The following is a 25,584-nucleotide window of genomic DNA, read 5'->3' as shown; positions in this document are numbered from 1 at the left end:
CCCCTATAATGAAGAGGACATCTTTTTTGAGTATTAGTTCTAGAAGGTCTTGTAGGTCTTCATAGAACCATTCAACTTCAGCTTCTTCAGCAGTACTGGTTGAGGCATAGACTTGGATTACTGTGATATTGAATGGTTTGCCTTGGAAACCAACAGAGATCATTTGGTCATTTTTGAGATTGCATCCAAGTACTGCATTTCAGACTCTTTTGTTGATTGTGAGCACTACTCCATTTCTTATAAGGGATTCTTGCCCACAGTAGTAAATATGAGTTATAGTGGAACATAAAAATCATGTCTTCCTGAGTCACTGATTTCCTTGCTCCTGAAACAGATGTGTGAAGGTGAATTTCCTCCACTCTATATGTCTGAGTAACCCTGGAGTTTATATTTTTTGTATTAATATAAACAGCAAGTTATTTTCTTTGTTAGGCAAAGTACCAACAACATTAGAGGCACTTTTCAAATGAAATGAGTCACTGAAGTCCAAATACAGAATAAGCCACATAATCTGACAAAGACTGGAGCCCAGGTCTTGTGGCCTATCCTGATGTAAAGTCCCTCTTGATGAGATGCTTTATTTCCTGTACCCTAATGTAGATATGGTCTTGACCTGTAAAATTCTTCTTTCAGGATCCACCTACTTCAGTTTCCCTTGGACTGCGAATGGAAGAAATGATTTTCAACTTGGCCGACACACATCTATTTTTTAATGATTTAGAAGTAAGTTATGATTCTTTTATATACTCCTCATGTTGCATGTTTGGAAATGGGTGATTGGTCCTGAAATAACAGTGGAATATTATTTTTTGAACATATAATTGGAGTGATGAGGTAACATAATTATTGATTATATGGTAATGTGTTTTGCCTTCGTGGAGTTTGTTTTGCTTTACTTTGGTTGTTGTGTTTCAAAGTTTGATTCTGTGGAACCATTGATATGGATTAACAGTTGATGGCAAGAATCTTTAATGTTAAACTGTGTTATCAGAAGTACAGATGTCTCAGTTAACAATCACTGTTGAGATGAGTTGCCTTTAGTGATCCCTGCATGTGTTATATGTTATCCATGTCAGACTCCTATCGTATTGAGTCAGGTGCTTTTCTGTCCGGCTAGTCCAGCTGGTTGTATAACAGTTTAGTCAAGCCTCTACTCTTGGGGTTGCCAAGATTCCTTATGTCAAACTGCTGATGGTTTTATTTGTCCTTTATAGTTTGGGAGGAGATTTTTGTACAGTGGCTAGTAAAATGTGTTATGGGCAGTGACAAACATGCTGATCTTGGTTGGAAGCATTTTTCAGAATAAAGAATATTGGTTTTCATGTCTACACTATGAGAAAATATGCCTATTTTCACTCTCTCCTTGATAGAGATAGTTGTTGATTTAAATCCTGCTATTAACCAAGCTTGTGGTAGGGCTGCCAAGAGGCATTAATCATCAGGTTGTTGTTTTGCTAGATTTTATAAATGTATGTTATTTCAGACAGGAGAAGAATCTGAAAGATTCAAATAGAACTTTTTACTGATCAAAGTTAATTGGCAGCAATTGGCCTTTAAATATTTCCTGATGTTTCCCTTTTTCAAAATCAAGGAAAATGCACCTTATTTCATAGATGAGCCAAATCATTTTTAAAATGCTAGTGTGTGACAGAATTTAAATGCGGTTTGTTCAACATCTGCCCTGTATTTTGATTTCTTTTCATCTGCAATGAAACTACTCACAGACGAATTGGCAACTTCCAGTGCAATGAAATTATTTAAATGTGCTTCATTTTTCCCCCCATTCCTTTAGTGAAATATTTATTTTTACACATAGAGTAAAATGCAGATTTTTTTTTTTTTTTTTGGCATTTAATGTGCTTGCTTTCCTTAAGGAAATTATATGTAAGGCCTTACTATTTTTAAGGTAGAAATATTCCAAGGGGGAGTGACAGTTTCCTAATTGCTTTAGAAAAGCTTAATAATCATACTTATTTTCAAAAGCTGTTTCTGATTTTTGGTTGTGATTCCCTTCATAAGAGAACACCAAAAAATTCTGTATTTTACTAATACATTAAAATTCCTTTCTTGAGTTTCCTTTTGTTTCCAATGATACAGACTAGATTGATATTTTGTCTTGGATTCAGCCTTGTTACTCTTACTGATGTTAATAGGTATTAATAGCATCCATCAAGAAGAAATTAGCAGTAATTTTCTATTGTTTTTAAACTCTACCTTCTTAAAAATGCCAAAGCTAGTCTGTGCAGTGCCAGAACTATGTGGTGAAAAGTGAGAAGTTAGGCAAAGTAATAACTTGGTGTAATATAAGACAGAGAAGCTTCCAAACTCAGTTTGGCTGTAATAGTCAGATTTTTATTTGTTTACTAACATTATTCACGCTGAACTATACAGAGAAGGTCTGAAATAAAAGTAAATATTAAAAGTCCTAGTTTAGGTTTGTGATGGATGTAGTTTTTTCATAAGCCTAAATTTTAAAAAAGGAGAAGAACTAAAGATCCATAAAGATACTGAAATACCAGATTTTATTCTTGAGGACTCTTTCTTATAAGTACAAAACAGGATAAAGGACTAATTCAACCACATGTAAAAATCAATAGTGAAAAATTATTTAAGCTTGTTAACTTTACCAAAGTTGACTTTACATTATTTTACCTGAGAATAATATAGAGGTGTCAGCAAAAGTATAAATGAAGGATTCACTTAGCCATTGCTCTAGATTTGCACAATGTTTAAAAAATAAATTGGTTCTTAAACTTATTTCAATCTTTCATTTTATATTTTTGTAATTCAACAAAGCTGAGAATGGTCACTGCAAATATTAGTTTCTTTCAAACTAAAGAGTGAAATTATTTCCTGGCAAAAATAAATGTATTGGTTTAATACTCTTTAGAAAACCAAAATTATCTCATCAGGCAAAAATGATGTGGTAATGCCTGATTTCACACTCCAGTTAGCAGGGCGCTGTGGTAAGGGGCATTAATATTTTAATATATTTTAATTACATGTTTTTAGCTTTTGAAGATCTAGAGTACAAGTAATGTTAAGGAAATTAATAGTCTGTTGGTTAGCTTGACGTGTGATTTCTGAACTCTGATTGTTGACTGTAGCCTCACTTTCTTTTAAAATTTTAACTTTTTGCCAGCCTGTCTGTATAATTTGGTTAGTTTGCAGCTGTGACTTATAAAAGATGCTGAATAAAGAAATACACTGTGAAGAGCGTCCAGTGACAATTCTTAATGTTATCAAAATAGTTGCTTAAAATGTTTATTAGAATATTGGGAAATTTGATACGATTTTAAAGTAATTTACAAATATCTTAATTGTACTTTAAGGCATTAAAAAGTTACCTGTTTTTAGTTTTAAAAATCTTGTCATCTTGTTACTGACAATTTTTAATGAAAAGCAATCACAATTTAAATTAATTCTGTTGACACTTAAGGAAAAAAAAAGAGAGAAATCTTGGTTTTTTGAGCCATTAAAAATACTTGACATGTGAAAGAACATGAGTGACAGAGAGACACAATTATCAAAGAAAATACTATTCCAGCCCCCTACCCTGCCAGAGACGGGTTTAGACTTGCGTGTACTCCTGGCTTTCCTATGTCCACGTCTAATGCCCTCTGTATCATTTTACCAAAGGTCTCCGTGTGCAATCCTATGATGCTTATTATGGAAAGTCATTTTTTATGAATGACAGTATGAAAATGGAGGATTTTTTTTTCCAGCTTCTTGAGTAAAGCCTGTCTCTTTCTGACTGAATGGAGAAAGAGCCCTTTCTGTTGGTTATTTGTTGAAAGGTGATGGGCCTTCTGAATATGATAACATTTCAGTTTAACTTGCGTTTTATTGGTTCTCCTACTGGATTTCTCCACAGTTACAGGAAGGTATTTGATCAAGATGGATATAAATCTAAAGAAAAATAAGGCACAAGTTTATGTAAAATTTTCTCTTTCTGTCTGGTGTTAAGTAGTATCATCTCACTGACATTATGGTTGCCATCCTAACTGATTTTTTATCAACATGGTAGCCTCTGAGACTCTTTCTCTCAGACTACAGGGATCACGGTGGGGAAGCAGAAGTGTAACAGAAAGTGGGGTCTGGCTGCTCGCTGCTCAGAAGCCAATAAAGAGGCCAGGTTGGTCAAAAGGAAAGTTTGCTTTAATTTCAGTGCTGACAGCTGAGGGAAGGATGGACTCGTGTCCATAGGCCGACTTCTCTCCACTGACAATCAGGGGGCAAGAACTTTTATAGGCTGAGGGAGGGGGCTACATGTAGAAACAGTCACTTTTGACAGTCTTCTTGAAACTGGTCATCGGTTGACTGATGCGCTTCATCTTGATTGTTTTAGATACAGTTAATCTTCAGTTCCAGGGTCAGTTTGTTTCCATTTCTTTGAGGCCGGTTCTCAGAATTGTGGCAGCTTATGTCATTGGCTACAGTCTGCTCATCAAGTGGTTAACTTCTTCCACCTGGTAGGAGTGTCAGTATCTCTAAGACAGCTTCAGTTCAGTTCAGTTCAGTCGCTCAGTCATGTCCGACTCTTTGCGACCCCATGAATCGCAGCACGCCAGGCCTCCCTGTCCATCACCAACTCCCGGAGTTCACCCAAACTCGCGTCCATCTAGTCAGTGATGCCATCCAGCCATCTCATCCTCTGTCGTCCCCTTCTCCTCCTGCCCCCAATCCCTCCCAGCATCAGAGTCTTTTCCAGTGAGTCAACTCTTTGCATGAGGTGGCCAAAGTACTAGAGTTTCAGCTTTAGCATCATTCCTTCCAAAGAGCACTCAGGACTGATCTTTAGAATGGACTGGTTGTATCTCCTTGCAGTCCAAGGGACTCTCAAGAGTCTTCTCCAACACCACAGTTCAAAAGCATCAGTTCTTCGGCGCTCAGCTTTCTTCACAGTCCAACTCTCACATAAGACAACTTACAGGATATCTATAGCCCTTGAGAAGGAACTAAAGGTCCTTGACTATGCTGAATGAGTACATTATTATTATTTAGTCTCCTTTGACTATTTGCCTTCATTTTTTGTGCCTTCTCACTTCTCTGATTAAGTTTACTCTTTAGCTAGTTTTTCCCCAGGCAAAAAGGCAGGCAGAGGACATTGGGGGTGAGGACCGTAGGGTCTTGCTCCATTTCAGAAGGACCCCACCTCTTGTCTTCGGGGCTGTGCACACCAGGTTCTCCTAGTCAACGGTGGAGCTATGCTGCAGCTTTCTCCCTCGCACTCCTAGTATGTTGTAGTTGAGACGGGCCAGAGGACTCTTTGGTGTTGAGCTCTGTAATGTGAATGCCGCAGTCCTTTCTTGGGCCTTTGACGTGTGGACTCCTGTCCCAGGTCTGATTTTCAAAGCACTTACTCTTATAGCTCCTCGTTTTCATAATTTTTATTAAGAAAAGGCCTGGGACTAAGGTTCTGATCTCAATAGACCTAGGTTTGATGACTCAAAGACCAAGGAAGGGCACCATGGACAGCCTCTAAGTAATGCCACACTTGAAAGGAAGTAAGCTGCAATACATTTTCTTATAAAGGAAAGAAATTAATTTGCCCCTTGGCTTCATTATAATTTAACCTTAGGATAAATTAGAATAACTAGTATAAACTTGGATAACTTTAAAATTTAGGTTATTGTGTGTTAATTATTTTGATATCTTGTTAAGAAATTGATTTTTGGCTAGGAAAAGAATCCTCTTTCAAAGGAAGGAATGCCACTGCTAATTACTTTTGATCTCAAGTGAAGTGTTCTGTCCTAATGTTTGTGCTTCTAAAAGTGGAAGAGCTGTAAGCTATCTTAGAAGTTTATTTTTTTAATAGAAAAGTATAATTCACCTAGAATTAATGGAGGAACAAAAATAGATTAAAAGATATTCTATAGAATTTTAACATTATTTTTATCTGCAGTTTGATGTTTGATTATTTTCTTATACTTTTGTGTGTATTTCAAAATCTCTATAATGCATACTTATTTCTTTTGTCGTTAGGGAAGAAAACAAACACTATTTTTGAAAACCATAGATAATATTAAAAGACAAAATTATTTTTAACTAATAAAAAGTATTATTGCAGTGCACTAAGGAAAACCTAAAGAAATTAGTAAAGGACATAAACAGATAAAAGAGAAAAGCATTTGAATTTTCAGTATGCATAAAGAAAAGAAAAATGTTGGATTTCACCTTTAAGTAATCAAAAATGTCAGAGTGAGTGTTCAGCCTCTTGCCCACCAAATTAGCAAAGATTTAAAATCAGTAATATGGTCTAGAGTGCAGTGAGATGAACACTTATGTTACTGATAAGGATATAAATTAGTACAGTTTTCAGAAAGGTGGCTTGATGATAACACATCAGAACCTTAATGTACTGATCCTTTTACTCAGTAGCTTCACTTTTAACTTCTAAGAAAACAGTTATAGGCAGAGAATTGATAGAATAATAAACATTTACTGAACGCTTGTCCTATGTGATTTACATACATTATTCCACTTAATACCCTTATATTTCTAGGATAGGAGCACTGGTATTATCTCCTTTTTGTAGAATATCCAAGAGAAGCTTAGAGTGGCTAAAACAAAACTTGTCTAAGGCCACACAGCTACTGAGTGACAGATTCTAACTCAGGTTCAGCGCTGTCTAGAAATCCACTCAACCCCTCGCTGTATCTCTCACATATTAGTTTGGTTTTTTTTTTAACCAATAAAATATAGAAATATATTTTAAAATTCTAAAATAGATGAATAGTGATTAATGATACATCCTCACTGAAAATTGTTTTAAAACTGCTTATTAAATATAGGGAAAATATTCATGGTCAATTCCAAGTTTTAAAAATAGACTGTACAGTACAGTGTAGCCTTGATTTTAAAATATATGGCAGATTATCTGGAAAGGCTGCATACTGAATGAGTCCAACTATTTGACATTCTGGAAAAGGCAAAACTGTGGATCAGCTAGTTGCCAGGGAGTGGGAGTAAAGAGAGATGAATTAGGCGGAGCACAGAAGATTTTCAGGGCAGTGAAAGGATTCAGTATGATTCTGCAGTGGTGGGTATAAACCCATAGACGGTACTGCACCAAAAGTGAACACTAGTGTAAACTGTGGACTTCAGGTGGTGAAGATGTGTCAGTATAGGTTCATTGATTGTAACAAATGTACCACTCTGGTGTGAGATGTCAACAGTAGGGGACCTTATGCGTGTGTGGGAGCAAGGAGTATATGGACACTGTCATTTTCTGGTCAGTTTTGCTCTAAACCTAATATTTTTTTAAAAATTAAGTTTATTAATTTTTCTTAGAGTATGGAATGTTGAAGAAATTGGAGGGAAATTTTAAAAACTATTATGAAACACAAGAGACACAGGCTCGATCCCTGGGTTGGGAAGATCTGCTGGAGAAGGGAGTGGCAAGCCATGCCAGTATTCTTGCCTGGGAAATCCTGTGGACAGAGGAGCCTGGCCAGCTATAGTCCATGGGGTCACAAAGAGTTGGACACAACTGAGTGACTGAGCAGCAGCATGTAACTTTAAGTTTAAAAATAAACAGGCAGCAAAATAAATCAGACTATACTGTATGATTATGATTTTAGCACTTATGACTTATTATACAATAACCAGAGTTAAATACATTAAAATGTTGCCAGTGTGGATGTTTTTTGGGAGGTTATAAATGCTGTTTGTCTGTGATGCTCCAAAACTGAGACACTTCATTTACTAGCTAATATATATTTATTAATTGTTTAGGTATCAAGCACAGTTGTAGAAGCCGAGGATGCAGCAATGATTAAATCAAGGTTACTGTCCTCATGGAGCGTGTACTCTGGAGGGCAAGTAGAAAATAAACACATTTATTGTAAATAAAATAGATTCAGGTAGAGATATGTGTAGGAAGAAAATCAGAAGAGTAATTGGATAAGGGATGTTGCAGACTGGGATATCTTTAGCTGAGATGTTTGGGAAGAGGTGTCTTTGAAGAGAGGACATTTGTAAAGAAACCAGGAAGGTGGGAAGAAGCACCTGGAACAGCAGGAAGGCATTCTCAAAGGGGAATGCCCTGTGCAAAGGCCCTGAGGTGGGAATACATTTTGCTTCTTCAAGAAATAAACAAGGTCATCCATGTGGTTGGAGCAGAGTGAATGGGGGAAAGTTACAGGATCTGGATCATAAAGGGCTTTGTAGATTGTAGTAAAGAAAGTTGGATTTATTTCTAATTGCAGTGGGAAGCCATTGGAGAGTTTTTAGCATGAATATGATAGACTAGTGTTTACACTTTTAAATGACTGGTATGCTTATCATAAAAGGAACTAGAATCATTGAGATCAGTTAAGAGACAGTTGCTTTGGGCTGAGACTGTAGCCGTTCCGGACATGATGAAAAGTTGGAAGACTAACATATAATTTGGGGAAAGCCCTGGCAGGATCTGCTAATAGACAAGATGTGGGAAGAGAGAGAAAGTAGAGTTAAGGATGGCCACTAGCTGTTGACCTGAGTATCTAGATGGATGGTCACCTTACCTGAGATGAGGAAGGGTGGGTTTGGAGTAGTAAGACAGGGGAAAGAGCTGTCCTCAACTCTTCTGAAATGAGCAGATTAAGTTTGAAATACCTATTCAACATCCAGATCAAGAGGTTATGAACATTTAGGTTTGGATCTCAGAGGAGAGAAGGAAATGTGAAGATGTAGTTGTTGGAGTCATAAAGGCATAAGATGATATATCATCTCAAAGGGGAAAGAGTAAGAAGGTGTAGGACTGGGCATTAGACACTCAGACAATTAGAAATAGGACCAAGAAAGAAGAACTTGCAGGAGAAAGTGGTAAGGAGTGTACAGTGAGGGAGGTGGAAAAGTACAAGACATCACAGAGACCTGGAGAGTAGTATTTCAGGAATGAGGGGTATTCACTACTGTGTCAAGTGAGTGTTGGATCTGCCCAGAATGTTGATTGGTAATGATTGTGATAAGCACCATTTCATTAAGCAGAACATGTAAGCCCAATGGAAGTGGGTTGAAAATAAAAGGAGAGTTGAGGAAGTGAAAACAGGAAAGATTGATTGGAGTTTCCACAATGACAAGATGCAAAGAGTTGGTAGAGAGGATCATAGGATCATGGTGTGGGGAGGTTAGTTAAAACAAGATATTTTAGATGTGTTTAGGTGCCAGTTGGAATGATCCAATAGAAATGATAAATTATGTGAAAAGGAGAGGGAGCAGTGGAAAGAATCAAGTCCTTGGGTAGCAAGAGGATAGTTCAGATCACCAGTGACAGAGCTGGACTTGAGTAAGAAGGAAGGAAGAGTCGCCAGGTACAGATGCTAGAAGACAAGGCTGTTCTCATTGTGAAAATACCTCCCTCATATCTCGTGATTTTCTGTCTATCCCTTTGTATCCTCCCACATCAGTCCCTTGATGGCAGGGACCATGACTCATCCACTGGAAGCTTAAGCACCAGATTTGGTAGATAGAAGGCTCTCCTATGTCTTTTTAATTTTTTTCCAAAATTTTGAACGTAATAGTCTACAGTGAGCACTACTTTTAATAATTTGCAGACATTCACTTTTTAAAAGTAAATGTCTAATCACAAATCCTAAAAATAATTGAAATTGTCCAAGAGATTAAATTTTGATATTATTCTTTTTGTAAGTCATATTTTCAAAATGTGGCAGAACACAATGGAGGTGCAAGAGGTATGATATAAAATGATATTCAGTGTGGTTCCAGTTTAAGTTTTTTTTAATGTATATACATGCAAAAGAAGATAAAATATTTTTCACATTAAAAAATGTTACCAAAAGTAAATAATTTCTACAGTAAAGGATTTATCTCTGGATAGTGGGCTTCCTTGATGGCTCAGTCAGTAAAGAATCTGCCTGCAATGCAGAAGACCTGGGTTTGATGCTTGGATCAGGAAGATCCCCTGGAGAAGGAAATGGCAACCCACTCCAGTATTCTCGCCTGGAGAATTCCATGTACAGAGGAACCTGACAGGCTTCAGTCCATTAGCTCACAGGAGTTAGGCACAACTTAGCAACTAAGCTACCACCAGTGGGCATAACACTACCATAAACTAAGCTATAAATTATCTTCATATTTTTCTTTTCAGTAGTTAGTATTTCTTATAATTAGAAAATTGTTGAATAATTATAATCAACTATTCCAACTTGACTCAAAGCCCTGCATTTATGTAGCATGTTATCTTATAGCTCTGGGCTTCCCTGATGGCTCAGATGGTAAAGAATCGCCTGCAGTGCTGGACACCTGGGTTTGATCCTTGGGTCAGGAAGATCCCCTGAAGAAGGGCATGGCAACCCACTCCAGTATTCTTGCCTGGAGAATCCCATGGACAGAGGAGCCTGGCAGGTTGCAGTCTGTGGGGTCGCAGAGAGTTGGACATGACTGAGCGACTAAGCATAGCGCACAGCACATCTTATGATTCTAGGGTACTGGAGGTTGAACTCAAGTATTCATTCATTTCTGAGGGATCCTTTTGTGCCTCAATTTCTTATCTTTAAAATTGGACAATGATACTATCCTAGGGTTTCAATATGAAGATTCAGTACATAAATACCTATTTAAATTTTTTTTTTCTTGACCGGACCATGCAACATGTGGTGTCTCAGTTCCCCATCCACCGATCGAAGACATGCCCCCTGCAGTGGAGTGGAAGTGCAGAGTCTTAAGCACTCGACCGCTAGGGAGGTCCCCCTCAAACACCTGTTAGGTGCATAGAACTAGCTCTGACACATGGGAGGCACTAAGGAAGTCCAATCTGCTATTCTTTCCTGAGTATCTTTGATGCAAAAATTGGAGAGTAGGGCCATGGAGAAAGAAGAGGAGGTGACTTAGGGAATAGTTAGGGAATGAAAATTTTGAAATAATAAGTGATTTGCTGCCAAAATTCCCATGTAGAATTGCAACAGAAATCACACTGGAAAAACAACAGAAATTCTGCTGGTGTTCAGTTTGCAAATGCAGATGGTTCCAGGCACATCACAGTGCACTCCTTTTGTTCTTTCCTCCTTTACATTGTTCCCCCACCCCCAGTTCCAAGAAGGAAGGTTTCTTTGGGGCAGTTAAAGAGCTCTTGTGTCTGGCCCCCCTCACCCTATGCTGTCGCTTCATAGAAAAGAAGGGTGCTGGCTTCTTGTCCAAAAGAAATGTGTTTCTTGGGTCGTGCTGATTGCCTTTTCTTGTTCTCTTCTTGCCTCATGTTTTGAAGGCTGACTTGTGGACCTTGCCACTGGTGTCTGTGTCATAGAGCAGAGCCTTGCTGCGTGCAGAGTGACGTAGAGGGAGAAGCTGGCTAAAGGGAAACTCTCCTCACATCAGTACAGAGCATTGACCTTGACCTCTATCAGCACTGGAAACTCAGTCTTATCTCCAGGGTACACCTGTAGGCGATTGAAATGAAGTGATTTTTGCCCAAAGCCACTTGGTGGTGGTGGTGGTGGTTCAGTCACTCGGTCGTGTCTGACTCTGCGACCCCATGCACTGCAGCACGCCAGCCTTCCCCGTCCTTCACTATCTCCCGGCGTTTGCTCAAACTCATGTCCATTGAGTCGATAATGCCATCCAACCATCTCATCCTCTGTTGCCCGCTTCTCCTCCTGCCCTCAATCTTTCCCAGCATCAGAGTCTTTTCCAATGAATCGGCTCTTCACATCTTGATTAGGCAATAGTAAAGCTAAGATGGGAAAAGGGATTTCCTACCTCGGTATCATTGCACAAACCTCTCTAGCCATGTCCCATAACCTGGAAATTTCTCTGCAGCAACGTAAAGGAAATAGTGGCATGTTGATGCTGTCACACGCCATTGTCATATAGCAGATCCCATTAACAGAACGTGTTTTCTCTAATGTAGTATTTGTTTGCCTTGTTTATATGTTGTACTCTACTATTAGTAGTTGCTTAAGCAACCTAAAATCTGTTTTGATAAGGTTTGGAGGTAGGTGGGTAAATAGATTGCTTGATTGTTAGATGACAGACAGATGGATGTATTTGTAAATTCCTATTGTTGAATAGACAAAAATATTATTTTAGCTGCCTCTGTCTATATACATTGCAGCTTCCCTGGTGACTCAGATGGGTAAGGAATCTGCCTGCAATGCAGGAGACCCAGGTTTGACCCCTGGGTTGGGAAGAGCCCCTGGAGAAGGGAATGGCAACCCACTCCAGTATTCTTGCCTGGAGAATCCTGTGGACAGAGGAGCCTGGCGGGCTACAGTCCTTGGGGTCACAAAGAGTTGGAGACAACTGAGCAACTAACACACATCCACATGTGACAGAGAAAAAGTGCTATACATTTACTCATGCTTACTCCATCCTGGACACTGTGCTAGGCATTGAGGAGAACACATGAAATATATTCACTGCCCTCAGGAGTCAGGATGGGAGGTGGAGACAGAAAAGTAAGGGAACGGTCATATCACAGTGAATCTCCACAGTGATGGAAACTGTAATGATGTCAGCAGAGTCCAAAACCAAGATCAGCAACCCAGCCTGTGGGAGGAGTGACGAGACTAAAAGGCAGGAGATATGATTTCCACATGATGTATGTGACCTTTGGTGTGAGAGAGCACGGCATTTAGGAACAGTTTGAGTAGATCTAAAGTGTTGGCTCAGATGGTAAAGAATCCTGCCTGGAATTCAGGAGCCTGGGGTTCAATCCCTGGGTTGGGAAGATCCCCTGGAGAAGGAAATGGCAACCTGCTCCAGTCTTCTTGCCTGAAGAATTCCATGGACAGAGGTGCGTGGTGGGCTACAGTCCATGGGGTTGCCAAGAGTCACACACAACTGAGCAGCGAACACACACACACACACACACACACACACACACACACACCCGCCCCCCTCCTCCCCCCCCCCCCCACCAGAGTGCATGCCAAGCAGTTGGGAGGTAAGCGGACAGAGAGGAGCCAGATTACAAGAGGCTTTGTAAACTCTGCTAAGAAAGTGCCATATCATATGAATGCCCAGGGTAATCATGAACGAATGTTTATCTTTGCTATGGAGATGAATTGCATTGTGATGTCAGGGGTATCAATAATCTAGAGGAGAAATCACCGGGGCTTGTTTGTGGGAACAGAGTATGGGGCAAATGGAGAAGCTCTTAAGAAAACAGTCTGGAGAGGATGTGGGAGTAGCTTTGATGTACTGGGTTGGGAGACCAGAATCTCAGTTCAGGCTTGAACAGTAAGGTAGAGATGGAAAACCCAGGACAGTGAGCTGCCTCTAAAAGGAAGATGCTAAGTACAGTTTTTTTTGAGTTGTTGAATTTGAAGTGTGTTCTGGACATCAGACAGACTCCAGCAAGTGTAGTAAATGCAGGTCTGAAGCTCAACAGAGAGAAGTGAGTTTGAAGTCATCATTCGTGAAATTGGTTAGGATTCCAAGAAGAATGTATTGAGTGTAAAAGAAACATCTCAGAGCAGGGGTCTCTTTGTGAGATTTCTGTTTGGCAACACAGAATCTCAACGTACATTGATAACATATGTAAAACAAAAGTGGATGTTCTAACAAACTGGTAATTGACCTGCCTGTGAAGCTATCTTCCTAGTTTTACCCAAGTCTCTTTTTTATTATTTTTTATTGTAAGTTTCAGGTATATAACATACTGATTCACACTTTTAAAGGTTATATTGCATTTATCGTTATTTAAAGTACTGGTTTTATTTTCTGGAAAATAGAATAAAATAAAACACTGGCTTCGTTCTATGGATGAAGCACCTAGGAGGCAGCGTGGTCTGAGGAAACAGTGAACACTTCTTTGAAATTCAGGCCCAAGTTCAGGCCTCACCTGAACAATGAATGCATGAGCTTCACCCATCCACCCTGGTGAGCATCAGAGATGGTTCCGAGGTGCAGTACCGTTAGGAGAGAATATCTGGAGCCCGAGTCAGTGCCTGGCACCTGGGGGGCCTCAGCATGTAAAGTGCCTTTTCCTGCTTGCCGAACCGACATGCCACTTCGGCTGGTAATTCACGTAATTGGCTGAGGGCTGTCAGTTTATTTAAAAATCCTGAGAAATCGACCTGTTGGTGTCACCTATGACAGACTTTTTGTTTAGATTCTTCATTTTGACAGGTGCCCAGTAATCTTCAGTCTGGGAGATTTTACTCACTTACCTTCATAGGAAGTTTTCTTAGTAGAGAAAAAAGAAGTCTTCTTTTTTTTTTTTTTTTTTTAAAATTGACGAGTGCAAGAGAAAGCCTGTAACTTCAACTTCCCCCAAATGTGCTTAAGTTGTGGTCCCTGGAGTCTTCTCCCATTTCAGGGCAGTTACAATAGAGCCTCTATCTGGGCTCAGCCAGTCCAGTATGCTAACAGCATTTCTAAGGAAAGGCTTTTCAATCCCAGATTCTTCTTGCTACTAATTGTGTGCTACTCCTTTGTAAGGCAGGTAGAGGACCGGGCAGACAGAGAGGATGCTGTTTTTTGATCAGCATTATCTGGTGATTTTGTTTGCCTCTTGGAAAAACAATCAACTAAGAAGTATCTTCTGGTATTGTGTTTTGTCAAGAAGTTAAAGGGACACCTTTTAATTGGTGGAAATTGTTGTTTTAAACACACATTCATGTAGTCCTCCTGGCTTTGCAGATAAAAAATTTCTACTAAACAAAAAATAAGTAGCTTGGAACATTCATAGTTGAAAGGTAGTATTTAGCATGTTTGTAATAAGAACATGTAGAAGTGTGGCGAAATAATACTTTCTCTTTGCAAAGTAGAAATTATAATCTTTGCTTTCTTCAAAATATAGGGGAAATGACTTGCATTCTAAATGCCAAAAATGAAAGATTCACTCTGCTTTCAATCACATAAAAATTGTTGTAAGCAGAAGTCATATCCCATAACTGGTCAAGGCCTTAAGGAAATTGACAAAAGCTTTCCCAAAATCCAAGAGAAAATGTAAAACTTTAGAGTTAAGAAACAACTGAATTTTGTAAAGCTTTTTAGGGGTGATAGTAAACAAGATGCAGATATCCGTCTGTGTTCTCAAAGTGTTTAAAATCATGTAAGCTCAGAGTAAGGACTCAGAAAGATGAGGGTGACATTGAAACTGCCGCAGAGGATTAACAGGAATCGACAGAGCCGCATGGAGGGAACTTTAGAGAAGAATGTTCTAAGCAGAAGGCATATAGAACAAGGATCAGAGACGTGAGTGAAGAAAAATGTCAAATAAGGAAAGTATAATATAGCCTAAGGAGATAACCGAATGTCACGAATCTAAGTTTGTTCATCAACCTGGTCATTCACTTAAACATTTATCAAGTGATTACTGTTTTGTGCACAAAGATGCTTAAATATTAATTATCTTTAATAATAAATTATTCTTTTAGATGCTTAAAATAGAATTGTAAGGAAGATTGACAGCCATTGCCCTACTTATTAACAGTTTAAAAAAATGCTATCAGCATTTTAAAACAGTGTGAAGAACTCTCAGCCATTGCTTGGTTAAGAGAAATATGAGACATGTATAATTGTGGAATAGTATTCAGCAATTTAAAAGATAATATAGATGATTAACTGATAGAAAATGATATTTATTCCATATTGCTGAGTGGAAGAGAAAGTAGCTACAAAACAGGTACCTGGTTTTACCTGCTTTTTTGGTATGTGCTCTGTGCTCCAGTCTTTTAGTCTTGTCTAACTCTTTGTGACTCCATGGACTGTAGCCCGCCAGGCTCCTCTGTCCATGGAATTTTCCAGACAAGAATAGTGGAAAGTTACCATTTCGTATTCCAGGGGATCTTCCTGACCCAGGGATCAAACGTCTGTCTATTGGATCTCCTGCATTGGCAGGTGGATTTTTTACCCCTAGCACCACCTGGGAAGCACTTTTTTTTGAGGGGGGGGAGGTTATATATCACCTATCAAAATTTAAGCTCTATGAAAAACATGAGGAAGGCTGAGTGAGTGAGTAAGTGAGTAGGACCAGGAAGAATGATGGAAGAATTTATCAGTGCTTACTTCTGAGGGATGGAATTGAAGTTTATTTCCTTTATATATTTTTCTGTTTTTCATGAATGGTGTACGTGAGTATGTATCATTTTGCAATCAAACAAGATAATAAATGTATTTTCCTAAAACTACTAACTTTTTAACACTGCAATGACAAAACATAAAAATGTTAGCAATTAATTTCCAGTTGGGTTGACCCATTCTTTCGTATTAAATTCTGTCAGATAATCTGGAAGGTTTCCTTAAGTATCACCCATGTGCTTGGTCCACATAGAAAAGGAATAGGCAGAAATAAGGTCCAACTTAGAAAAAAGAGAGAAAAAGACCCATAAAAAGTTCTCTCTTCCTTCCAAGAATTTACTACCTGCTGGGATACACAGAAGTGATCTCTGTAAGCCTTCATTTCCTTATCCATCAAATGTAGAGTTTAAGGGAGGGTTGGAAATAACATGGGCTTCCCTGGTAGCTCAGCTGGTAAAGAATGCAAGAGACCCTGGTTCAATTCCTGAGTTGGGACGATCCCCAGGAGAAGGGATAGGCTTGCAGTATAGGGGCCAGACACATAGTAGCTCTTAATGATTGTTGCTTCTGTTATTCACTGAGCTCCAGAGCATACGTCAGCGCTGACAAAGAAAAGGAACCTTGCCTTGACAGGTGAGAGAGGCGAGACAAGGCATTCCAGCAAGCAATAGACACAAGCGTTATCTAGTGAAAGAGGGACGTGGAGACCAGGCTGAGACTGGCCTGCCAGGAGCATGTGACCCCTCCAGATGGGCTGTGAAGAAGAGATAGACATGGCATTGGATGGGCAAGGTTAAGGCTCAGTAGAAAAGCCCTTGAATGCTCATTTGCATTGGCATATATTTAGTGTTTCTAATTTAATTTTTCCTAAGCATCTATTAGGGCTTCCCAGGCGGCGCTGGTGGTAAAGAATGCACCTGCCAATGCAGGAGACTTCAGAGACACACGTTTAATCCCTGGGTTGGGAAGATCTCCTGGAGGAGGGCATGGCAACTCACTCCAGTATTGTTGCCTGGAGGATCCCATGGACAGAGGAGCCTGGTGAGCTATAGTCCATAGGGTCACAAAGAGTCAGACACAACTGAAGCCACTCAGCACACATGCAAGCATCTATTGATCACCTTCTGGTTAAAAGGCACATACAGAAACAGAAGTGAAGTGTATTACCTGCCGCCAAGAAGCTAACCCTCCAGAGTGGAAATTGTATTTCGGGGTAGGAGGGTGGACAAAACCTATTCTGAGAGAACTGTATCTGACGGTGATTTGATGCACAGGCTGGATTGAAAGGAAAAGGGCTAGAAGCATGGTGAATCCCATGTTCCATTCTCATAGCTTTGTTAGAATTCTAGTACCTTCCCTGAGAGAAAATTCTAGTAGCGCTCACTTGTAGCCTCTCTCTCCAGCCCTCCCCATGTTTATGAAGCCATTCTGGCTATATCTGCATTTCATTTATTTTTGTGTGCTTAGTGCCTGGTATAGGTGGTCAGTCATTGTTAGTTGAGTACATAACAAAAAGAATACAGAATGTGTGTCCTGTAATATATAACATAGACCATATTAATGCTATATTAATGCTATATAATACTTTTCTGAATAATATACAAACAACCAAAAGATATTCTTTGTGGCTTGAAATGTTTAATCATAGGAAAAGGGGGTGGTTTTATAGGAAGCGAGACTGTGAGTATGAACAAAATTTTTCCTTAGTTTTTAGCCCCCAACTCCTTTTCCCTCTGCTATTGACACGCATTGGTTTGGGGCACACCAGAGCCCCCTGCACCCCCATGCTGGAGGAAATGTACCAGATAAGACAGTTCACACAAAAGTAATGGAGCTTGTCATTTACCCTTACCGGAAGTCTTTGTCTTATAAAGGAAGATTGAAAAGGGAAGATTTCAAGGGGTGGAATTTCAGACCCCCTGATACTTAGAAGAGAGAGCTTTTTGAGTAAGAAAGTGCCTCCTGAGAGGTCCTCACTCCCCACATGAGGGGCTGACAGTGAGGGAAGGTGATGATGGAACCTTCCTTCAGCTCATGGGGAACCTATTTTTTTAAGTGCCTACGTCCGGTTCTGCCAACTTGTCTCTCGGGAGTCAGCAATAAATATATGGCAGAGGAAATCAGTGTGGAAGATTTTTATTCACTTATGAACTGAGGGTGTTATTCTGAGCTACACATTCTTTGATACAAAATTGAGTCTCTTTTACCAGTATAAAGTCATCTCGCTGTATATGTTAACTAAAATTGACAAATTGGTCTCTTTTAAACTTTCAAATTTTACTTCCCACCCCTGCAAAAAAAGAGTCACTTAAAAAAACCAGTTGCATTGAGATATGCCTTTAAAGATTATAGACAAATGGCTTGAAGGTCAATGAAAATGAATCAATAGACATGGAATGATAATAAACCAGAACTTCTGTTTGTTGCAAACACTGAATTTTAGAGTGAAATATTGCTTCAGAGATTTAAAAAAAAAAAAAGAGCTCTCTTAAAATATGACCTGTTTAATATTACAGCTTTAGTTCATTGGTTTATGTATGATCAAAACAGAAATAGTCCATGTAAATGAAAACTTCTAGTTAAATGCTTGGTGAATGAATTAGTATGTGATTGATTTTCTTCAAATGGCAGTGACAGTTAAAAGAAAGTGATTGCAGGAAAGGATAAAAGGTTTCCTGGTTTGAGTATGTTTCCGTGCTTCTGGCAGCAAGTTTGCAAGAAAAAGAATGATTTTTATGAGAATGTGATTATTCACAGCAAGACTAGAGTTGGTGTCACTATGAAAAATTCTTCTTTGGTAGATACTCTCAGCAGGAATAATAGATCTAAAAGAAAGGCAACAGGAATTAAAAGAACACTGTGGCCAATGACAAATTATGTTTGCAAAATGATGGGCAAACCCATTGAAAACTGAGAAATCAGTTCAGCAGTAAATCAAAGGCTTATTCTTAAGAGTAGTCCTGACAGTCAAAAGAATGACATTTATATTAGACATGTGCTGAGTTTTCTTTTTTTCAAGGCTCTGAATTATTATTTTGTACATTGTCAGCCTTTACTGTTTTATCTTACTACTTGATTTTAAATTACATGATACAATTAAAAATATATTTTAATGAAAAACTATGTAATACAGTTTGACATATTATGAAACATTGATGCACTACCCTATTTTGTATTTGAAGGTATATAACATAACATGTGGGCAAACTCCAGGAAATGGTGATGGACAGGGAGGCCTGGCGTGCTGCGATTCATGGGGTCGCAAAGAGTCGGACACAACTGAGCGACTGAACTGAACTGAACATTTTCACTGATTTCTCTGCAGATTTGTAAAATGCCATATCTTCTTATGTTAGCTGAACTATAAATGAAGCTATTACATTTGGGCCAAAGCTTTCTGTGTATAGTATCATGCAGTAAGGGTACAGAATGCACTGAAATGTATTTTGTGCTATTGCACAAAACATAATCAATAAAAGATGGATCTTATAGCCTTAAATTATTAGGCATTCACCATATACCTTTTCACTTGGTGCTTTTCATTCACTGTATTTTTTAAATTTACTGTATTTTTTTAAAGAAAGGAAAATTATGTGTTGATATCATTTGATCAAATGTAATAACATGCCATAATTATCAATTAAATGAATCCATTACTTTTAGAGACACAATGTTGAATAATTTCAGATAAGCCCATTTCATTTTAAAAACTTATTTTCAGTTCTGTCTGGCTTTGATTAGTAAGCCTTCTTTTCCTCACCGTAAGGTGGAGGGTGTGAATAAAGACAAATATATTTAATATGACCATGTGGTAAAGAAGGTATTCATGGTTAGAAAGAAGGAACTCCAAGCAGAGTGAAACTGACATATTTATTAACAGTGTCCCACTTGCTAAGAAGAAACCAGCTTCATGCAATTCCTTTGAGATTCTTGGAGAAGTGTGCTGTGGTGGTATTATCATGCCATCTCACTTTTAATGAGCACATTTTTAAAGGAAATAATACTATAAGAAAATATTACAAATTTGAAAACATGTTCGCATCTTCTCCTTAATTCTTTAATAAGCTTGATAGCCCTATAATTTTTATTTAGTGATCTTAAATATTTAGTATAACTTTGTACATATATGAAAACATAGCATAAGCACTTTATCTTCTGCTTTAACATGCCATCTTCACATGCTTTTCAGTAAAGATTTTATCCTCTAAATGTTTTATGAATATTCAGCTAAACAGAATGAGATTGAAATAGCTAATGTCTTGCCTTTGCTGAAACTGCTGTAATTCAAGTCTTGGGTTTCAAATACAGGTACTAGAGATATTTTAGAAAAATATCTCTTTTGTTTAGATAATCCCTACAGGATATTGTAACTTTAAATGCATTAAAATATTGTTTCTCTAAGTAAGAAACAATAATTAAAAACAGCATAGGTCTCTACAAGTTGCATCTTATTACAGATCTCAAAAATTGATGTTAAAATTCCTCTTACCTAGTTTGAGATTTGAAATTGTTTTTATTTTTTTTTCCCTATTGGCTTCTATATTTGTGTCATCCTCTTCCTATCAAAACAGAACTGGATATTTAAATATTGACTTATTGACACGTGTTGGCACTGATGCTGTGCTGAGTAGATAGTTTTAAAGTGGAAATGTAAAGATAAATTTGTCCAGCTGTATTTTAATTCCTTAACTTGTGTTCCCCAAACTGTCTAACAGAATGAGGCAGATTTCAAAAACTCCCTTTGTTCTTCATCTCCTGTGCCGTAGCCATGGGTAATCTGCAACCTTTTCTTTTGCGAGGAAGCATCGTGTGGGAAAGCAGGGCGATCCTCAGGTCACAAGGTGCACCCCAGACAGACATGACAGGTCCTGCTGCTGAGAGCCAGAGGAACAGAGCCGCAAACCCCACATCCTTCTTTCCAGGTGGCCCGTGCCACAGGCATGCCACCAGTCCACAGTGACAGGCACGGGGACACAGCAGTGCTGTGACTTTTCGTTGCATCCATTTGAAAGTGGAGTGCAGGTTTGGACACAGCTTTAGAAAGCACACTACAAGCACATGACTTAGACTTACTGTTTAGTGAGTCTAAATACACAGCGCGCTAATTGAACAGCCTCTTTTATGCAGAGCAAAATATCCCAGTAAAATCCAGGTTTCTGCAAATTTACTAGCGGACAGAATTTCTTTCTTTCCTGTTTTAAGCAAAGTATATCATTGATTTATAGTGTTGTGTTAGTTTCAGGTGTACATCAAAGTGATTCAGTTATACATATATTTTTTTCAGATTCTCTTCCATTATAGGTTGTTGCAAGATATTGAATACAGTTCCCTGTGCTACGCCGTACAGACAGAATTTCTTTAGCACAGAGCTCAAGGAGCTGAATCTAATTGTCAGTGAATTAGGAGCAGGACTCTTCACATCTTTGCCGTCAGTTAGTTTGCTTCTGGACCACCCCTCCCCCCTCCATAGAACTTCCAAGTCACAGAAAATCTCTAGGGTTGACCCATCTTACCTTATTTTTTCAACAAAATTATGCAGCTCTCTAGGCAGTTGGGAGTTATTTCCAAAAGCCGCATGGAAATCACTCCCTTAAAAACCTGTCACTCAAATACTGGTCACCCTGTAATGCCATCTGTACAATTTGGATTTTTGATTAGAAAGAGGGTAGTGTGAGCAGAGCCACGGGGAGAATCTTTTGTTTTTTCTTTTAATTTTTCAAAGCACTGTTGATCACTTGCCTTCCAGACAACTGATGTGAGTGTGTGCCGTGTGTGGTGGTTGCTTCAGTTGTGTCCGACTCTGTGTGACCCCCTGGACTGTGACCCCATGGAGCCCACCAGGCTCCTCTGTCCATGGAACTCTCCAGGCAAGAATGCTGGAGTGGGTTGCCATTTCCTCCTCTGGGGGATCTTCCCGACCCAGGGATTGAACCCACATCTCTTATGTCTCCTGCATTAGCAGGCAGGTTCTTTACCACTAGCACCACCTGGGAAGCCCATTTGAGTGAGTTGTCTCTAAAAGCACTAGAAATACTCCTGTACTCCATATATTACAGTTTTCATATTTAGGAATAAAAGGAAAACGTTCTGGTAACTTGCAGATGTCTAAGGTGTCAAGCTAGTTATCTTATTGTTTGGTGGAGAGGTCAGAGCAGTGGATGTAACTGCTTGATGACAGAAGGGGACAGAGAACCCAGCCACCGTGTCCCTGGCCAACTCCAGCAAGTCTCAGTAGGCTCACTGATGCACGGACACAATGAAAATAGCTCCTTCTCTGGGGATGCTTTTTCTTTCCATTTTTACTTCATAAAGGAAGGTATTGAAACAATTAGTCGGCAGTATGGTGTTCGTTTTCTCATGGTAAATTTGGAAAATGGAGCAAATATCGCTTCAGTCAGCAGAATCAGGGCTTATATAACTCAACTTCTCCCAAGACATGTTTGTAACATTTTTATATTGTTCCCTTTCATAACGTGCAGACTGCCTCCAAGTCTTCAAGTCTGTTTATGCAAAGCCTGCAGGTTTACTTGGAGTTTATGTTTCTAGTGTCAGGTTCAGGGGTGTAAACGCCTCAGCATCCTGACTGTGATGTCACTGTGTTTGGCACACAGAATAAGACCCATTGTAACTGTCTTAATTCTTTTCATTAATTTTCCTAAATGAATGTGAATGACATGGTGTGTTTTTACATAATTATGGCACAAGTGAGAGGCTTGAGGGAAAAGTCCAACCACTACGGTATCAAAGCAGAATAAATATTTGCAGAAAAATTCTGCCATAACTTAATATTTTGCATATGAGCCCCTGTACAAAATCTGAGTTATTCCCGGAGCTCAGTCCAAAAGAACATGTCTGTGGCCCAGCCCTGGAAGGCCAGAGATGATGATGGATCGGAAAAAGGTCAGCTTGAGTTGCAGTGCCAAGAATAATGACAGAAAGAACCAAAAAGGCAGAATAACAGTGCAACCAGAGTTCTGAGGGAGACCATGCCTTTGCTGCGTGGCCGTGAGATAGGACCCCCTGTGGCTTTCTTCCTGCTCCCAACACTGGACCTGGTATTCAGCTGCTTCATGGGTTGGCAGTTTTCCCCAGCCATGTATGTCAGCATTTTATAATCCAGCCCCACAAGTGCTGAGATGTCTGTAAGCTGAGGGCCCAGAGTCACTGAAGCTTGCCGATTTTATTGATTTTACTGCTTTGTGAGAAGCACAAGCCATGGAACATAAAGGGAAGCCAGACAAGGCTGAACTTTGGGCGTTGGGTTTGTGGTGTTTATCTGAAGGATGCTTGCTCATAGGAGCCATTTCAGGTACAACAGAGCCTGCAGGCCAGTGCCTGTGGACTCAGCATCATGCTTCCCTGGTCGTTGCCACCTGCCCTCATTCAACTCTACTGTGACTGTGACCGAGTCCTTGTTTCTAGGCTTCGAGCCTTCTAGTAGGACATGTGACAAAGTCATGCTAATACCTATGCTCTCATCTACCCTTGTGCTCTGTCCCCTCCACCCTTGTAAAGACCGAGTTTCCATGATGGCTTTCCTCCTGGGATAATTTCTCTCTGAAGTGCCAATCATTTGGAGGCCAGGTGGAGAGATGAAGGGGTGGGGCTTTAACTGCAGGATGGAACTTGAACCTCCGAGCTCTGGGCCAGAAGAGGGGCGGTGGTGACAAATGCTGGACCCCCAGGTGGGCATGGGGCAGACAGAGGTGAGGATACATCCTAGAGCAGGAATTCCATAAACATTAAACAACTGACAAGCCACCAGGGGCCTAGGTTGTGGAGTGGGCCGTTGTCTAAATTGTGCAAAATCCAGGGATCCTCGGGAGAAATAGTGCTTGGGGATCAAAGGCCTGTATAGTGTCTCAGCACTGAGGTTACTTAGCTTTTCTGAGTCTTCATTTATTTGCAGCCGTAAAATAGGCTGTAACATTAAATACTATTTTGTGTTCAACATAAGTAAGTATCAGTAATTCAGCTCAACAAGAAATAGGAGTCTGTGTGAGTAGGAGCAACCATGGGCCTGCCTCTGCTGGTGTGCTAAGTCACTTCAGTCATGTCTGACTCTTTGTGACCCTATGGACTAGCCCGCCAGGCTCTTCTGTCCATGGGATCCTCCAGGCAAGAATACTGGAGTGGGTTGCCATGCCCTTCTCCAGGGAATCTTCCCAACCCAGGGAACAAAATCGCCTCTCATGTCTCCTCCAAAACCCGTGGAGTTCTTTACCACCACACAAATATAGAAAACAGCTCTTTTGGAGTTGTTAGCCATCCCTTCAAGGGAAGGAAAAATCCATTCTTCACGGGATATAGACTGTCAAGATAGGATACCTTCGTAATCCAGTGTCAGTGGGTGGTGTATTCCTGGTGCTTTAGGACTTTTGGAAAGGGAGGGACTGAGCTCAGTGTGGGAACAGTGGGCCCAATATGTTAGCAATGTCTAATTCAGTAATAATTATGAAATTTACCTAGTAAGGATAAACCACAACTTTGCCTAGCACTGGCTTGACTCTTAGAAGCTCTTTGAGGGATGTGGGTATATGTTAAAACTGGTTAAATAAAAATGTTAATTATATACTCCTGTAGTATTGACATGACATGATGTAAACCTTTATACAAAAACATTGATTTTGACATCCCTTTGGAAAGCTGTGAACAACAAATAGTTCTCTGCTTATCTCTTGATCCCTTTCCAGGCCCACATCAGTTCTCATATCTGTAGTTTGGGGGTTGAAAGAAACTGTTTAAGATCTTTCCTTCCTACCTCTGAGACCTGTTGATTAACTGCACAGAGTCCCTTTGCATCTGTGGGGTATTTTCTAGAGAGAAGGATGGCTGGCCTCCAAAAGGTCACCTTCCCCACCCTCATACTACAGCCATTCAGAAGTAGAGGACCAGCATTGACAGTCCCTGTCACCTGCTGGTCCATGCAACTCTTCCCCTTCGGCCTCAGGGCGTTTACACTTGCTCTCTCCTTGGCCTGCAAAGCTGTTTCCCTAGACACTCCCACAGCGTTGCATATTCCCCTTGCCTGCCGTATTGCTTCTCCTTAGCACTTGTACAGATTGTACATGTTGCATGTTTTCTTGTTTGGCTGTCTCTCCCAACTGGAATGTTAGTTCCAAGATGGGAAGGATTTTTTGTGTTAAGTGGTGTGTCATTAGCATCTACAGCAATACCCAGAACAGGTATTCCTTGATAAATAATCAGACACAATAATAAATAAATGATCACCTTTTTAACCCAAAGCACCCATTAGCCAATTTGGATCCATGTTGAATGCAAAGTCTATCAGGAGACAAGGAAATGATTACTGCACACACCTACATGAGACCACAAGCCTGACACCCATGTGTGTTTGGGGTCCCTTAGGTATCTTCAAGCCTGAGCAGGCCAGAATAATGCATGACCAATTAATTAATTAACACTAAATTGGTTGAACTGGCCATGGGAGGCCCCTATGTGGATGCTACCCCAAGACTTGGATTCGGTAATGGCTTGAATTCCTTAAAATCTTACTGCATACTTTTTGGAAATTTATTTCAATTACATTTTCAGCACATTCAATCTTTTGGGAATAAAAATGTATTTTCTCATGAAATTATGTATATTCTGCAC

The 25,584-nt window shown here is 39.6% G+C and overlaps 1 protein-coding gene across 15 annotated transcripts in view; it reads left to right on the top strand.

The window, feature by feature from the left end:
- Positions 1-25,584, top strand: part of EYA1 (EYA transcriptional coactivator and phosphatase 1) — a 189,147-nt gene that overhangs the window by 141,650 nt on the left and 21,913 nt on the right. For all 15 annotated transcript variants that reach the window (XR_008702205.1, XR_008702203.1, XR_008702201.1 and 12 more), the window contains one exon: positions 634-723. Coding sequence is in view for 8 of the 15 variants with exons in the window: in XM_055546251.1 (XP_055402226.1) it covers positions 634-723 (90 nt within the window). In the remaining 7 variants the exon portion in view is untranslated. The remainder of the gene's footprint in view (positions 1-633; positions 724-25,584) is intronic.

The sequence above is a fragment of the Bubalus kerabau genome, chromosome 14 (assembly GCF_029407905.1).
Source record: "Bubalus kerabau isolate K-KA32 ecotype Philippines breed swamp buffalo chromosome 14, PCC_UOA_SB_1v2, whole genome shotgun sequence".
In the NCBI taxonomy this organism is placed as follows: Eukaryota; Metazoa; Chordata; class Mammalia; order Artiodactyla; family Bovidae; genus Bubalus; species Bubalus kerabau.
The sequence above is the reverse complement of the archived record's forward strand: the minus strand, read 5'-3'. Positions and strand labels throughout refer to the sequence as shown.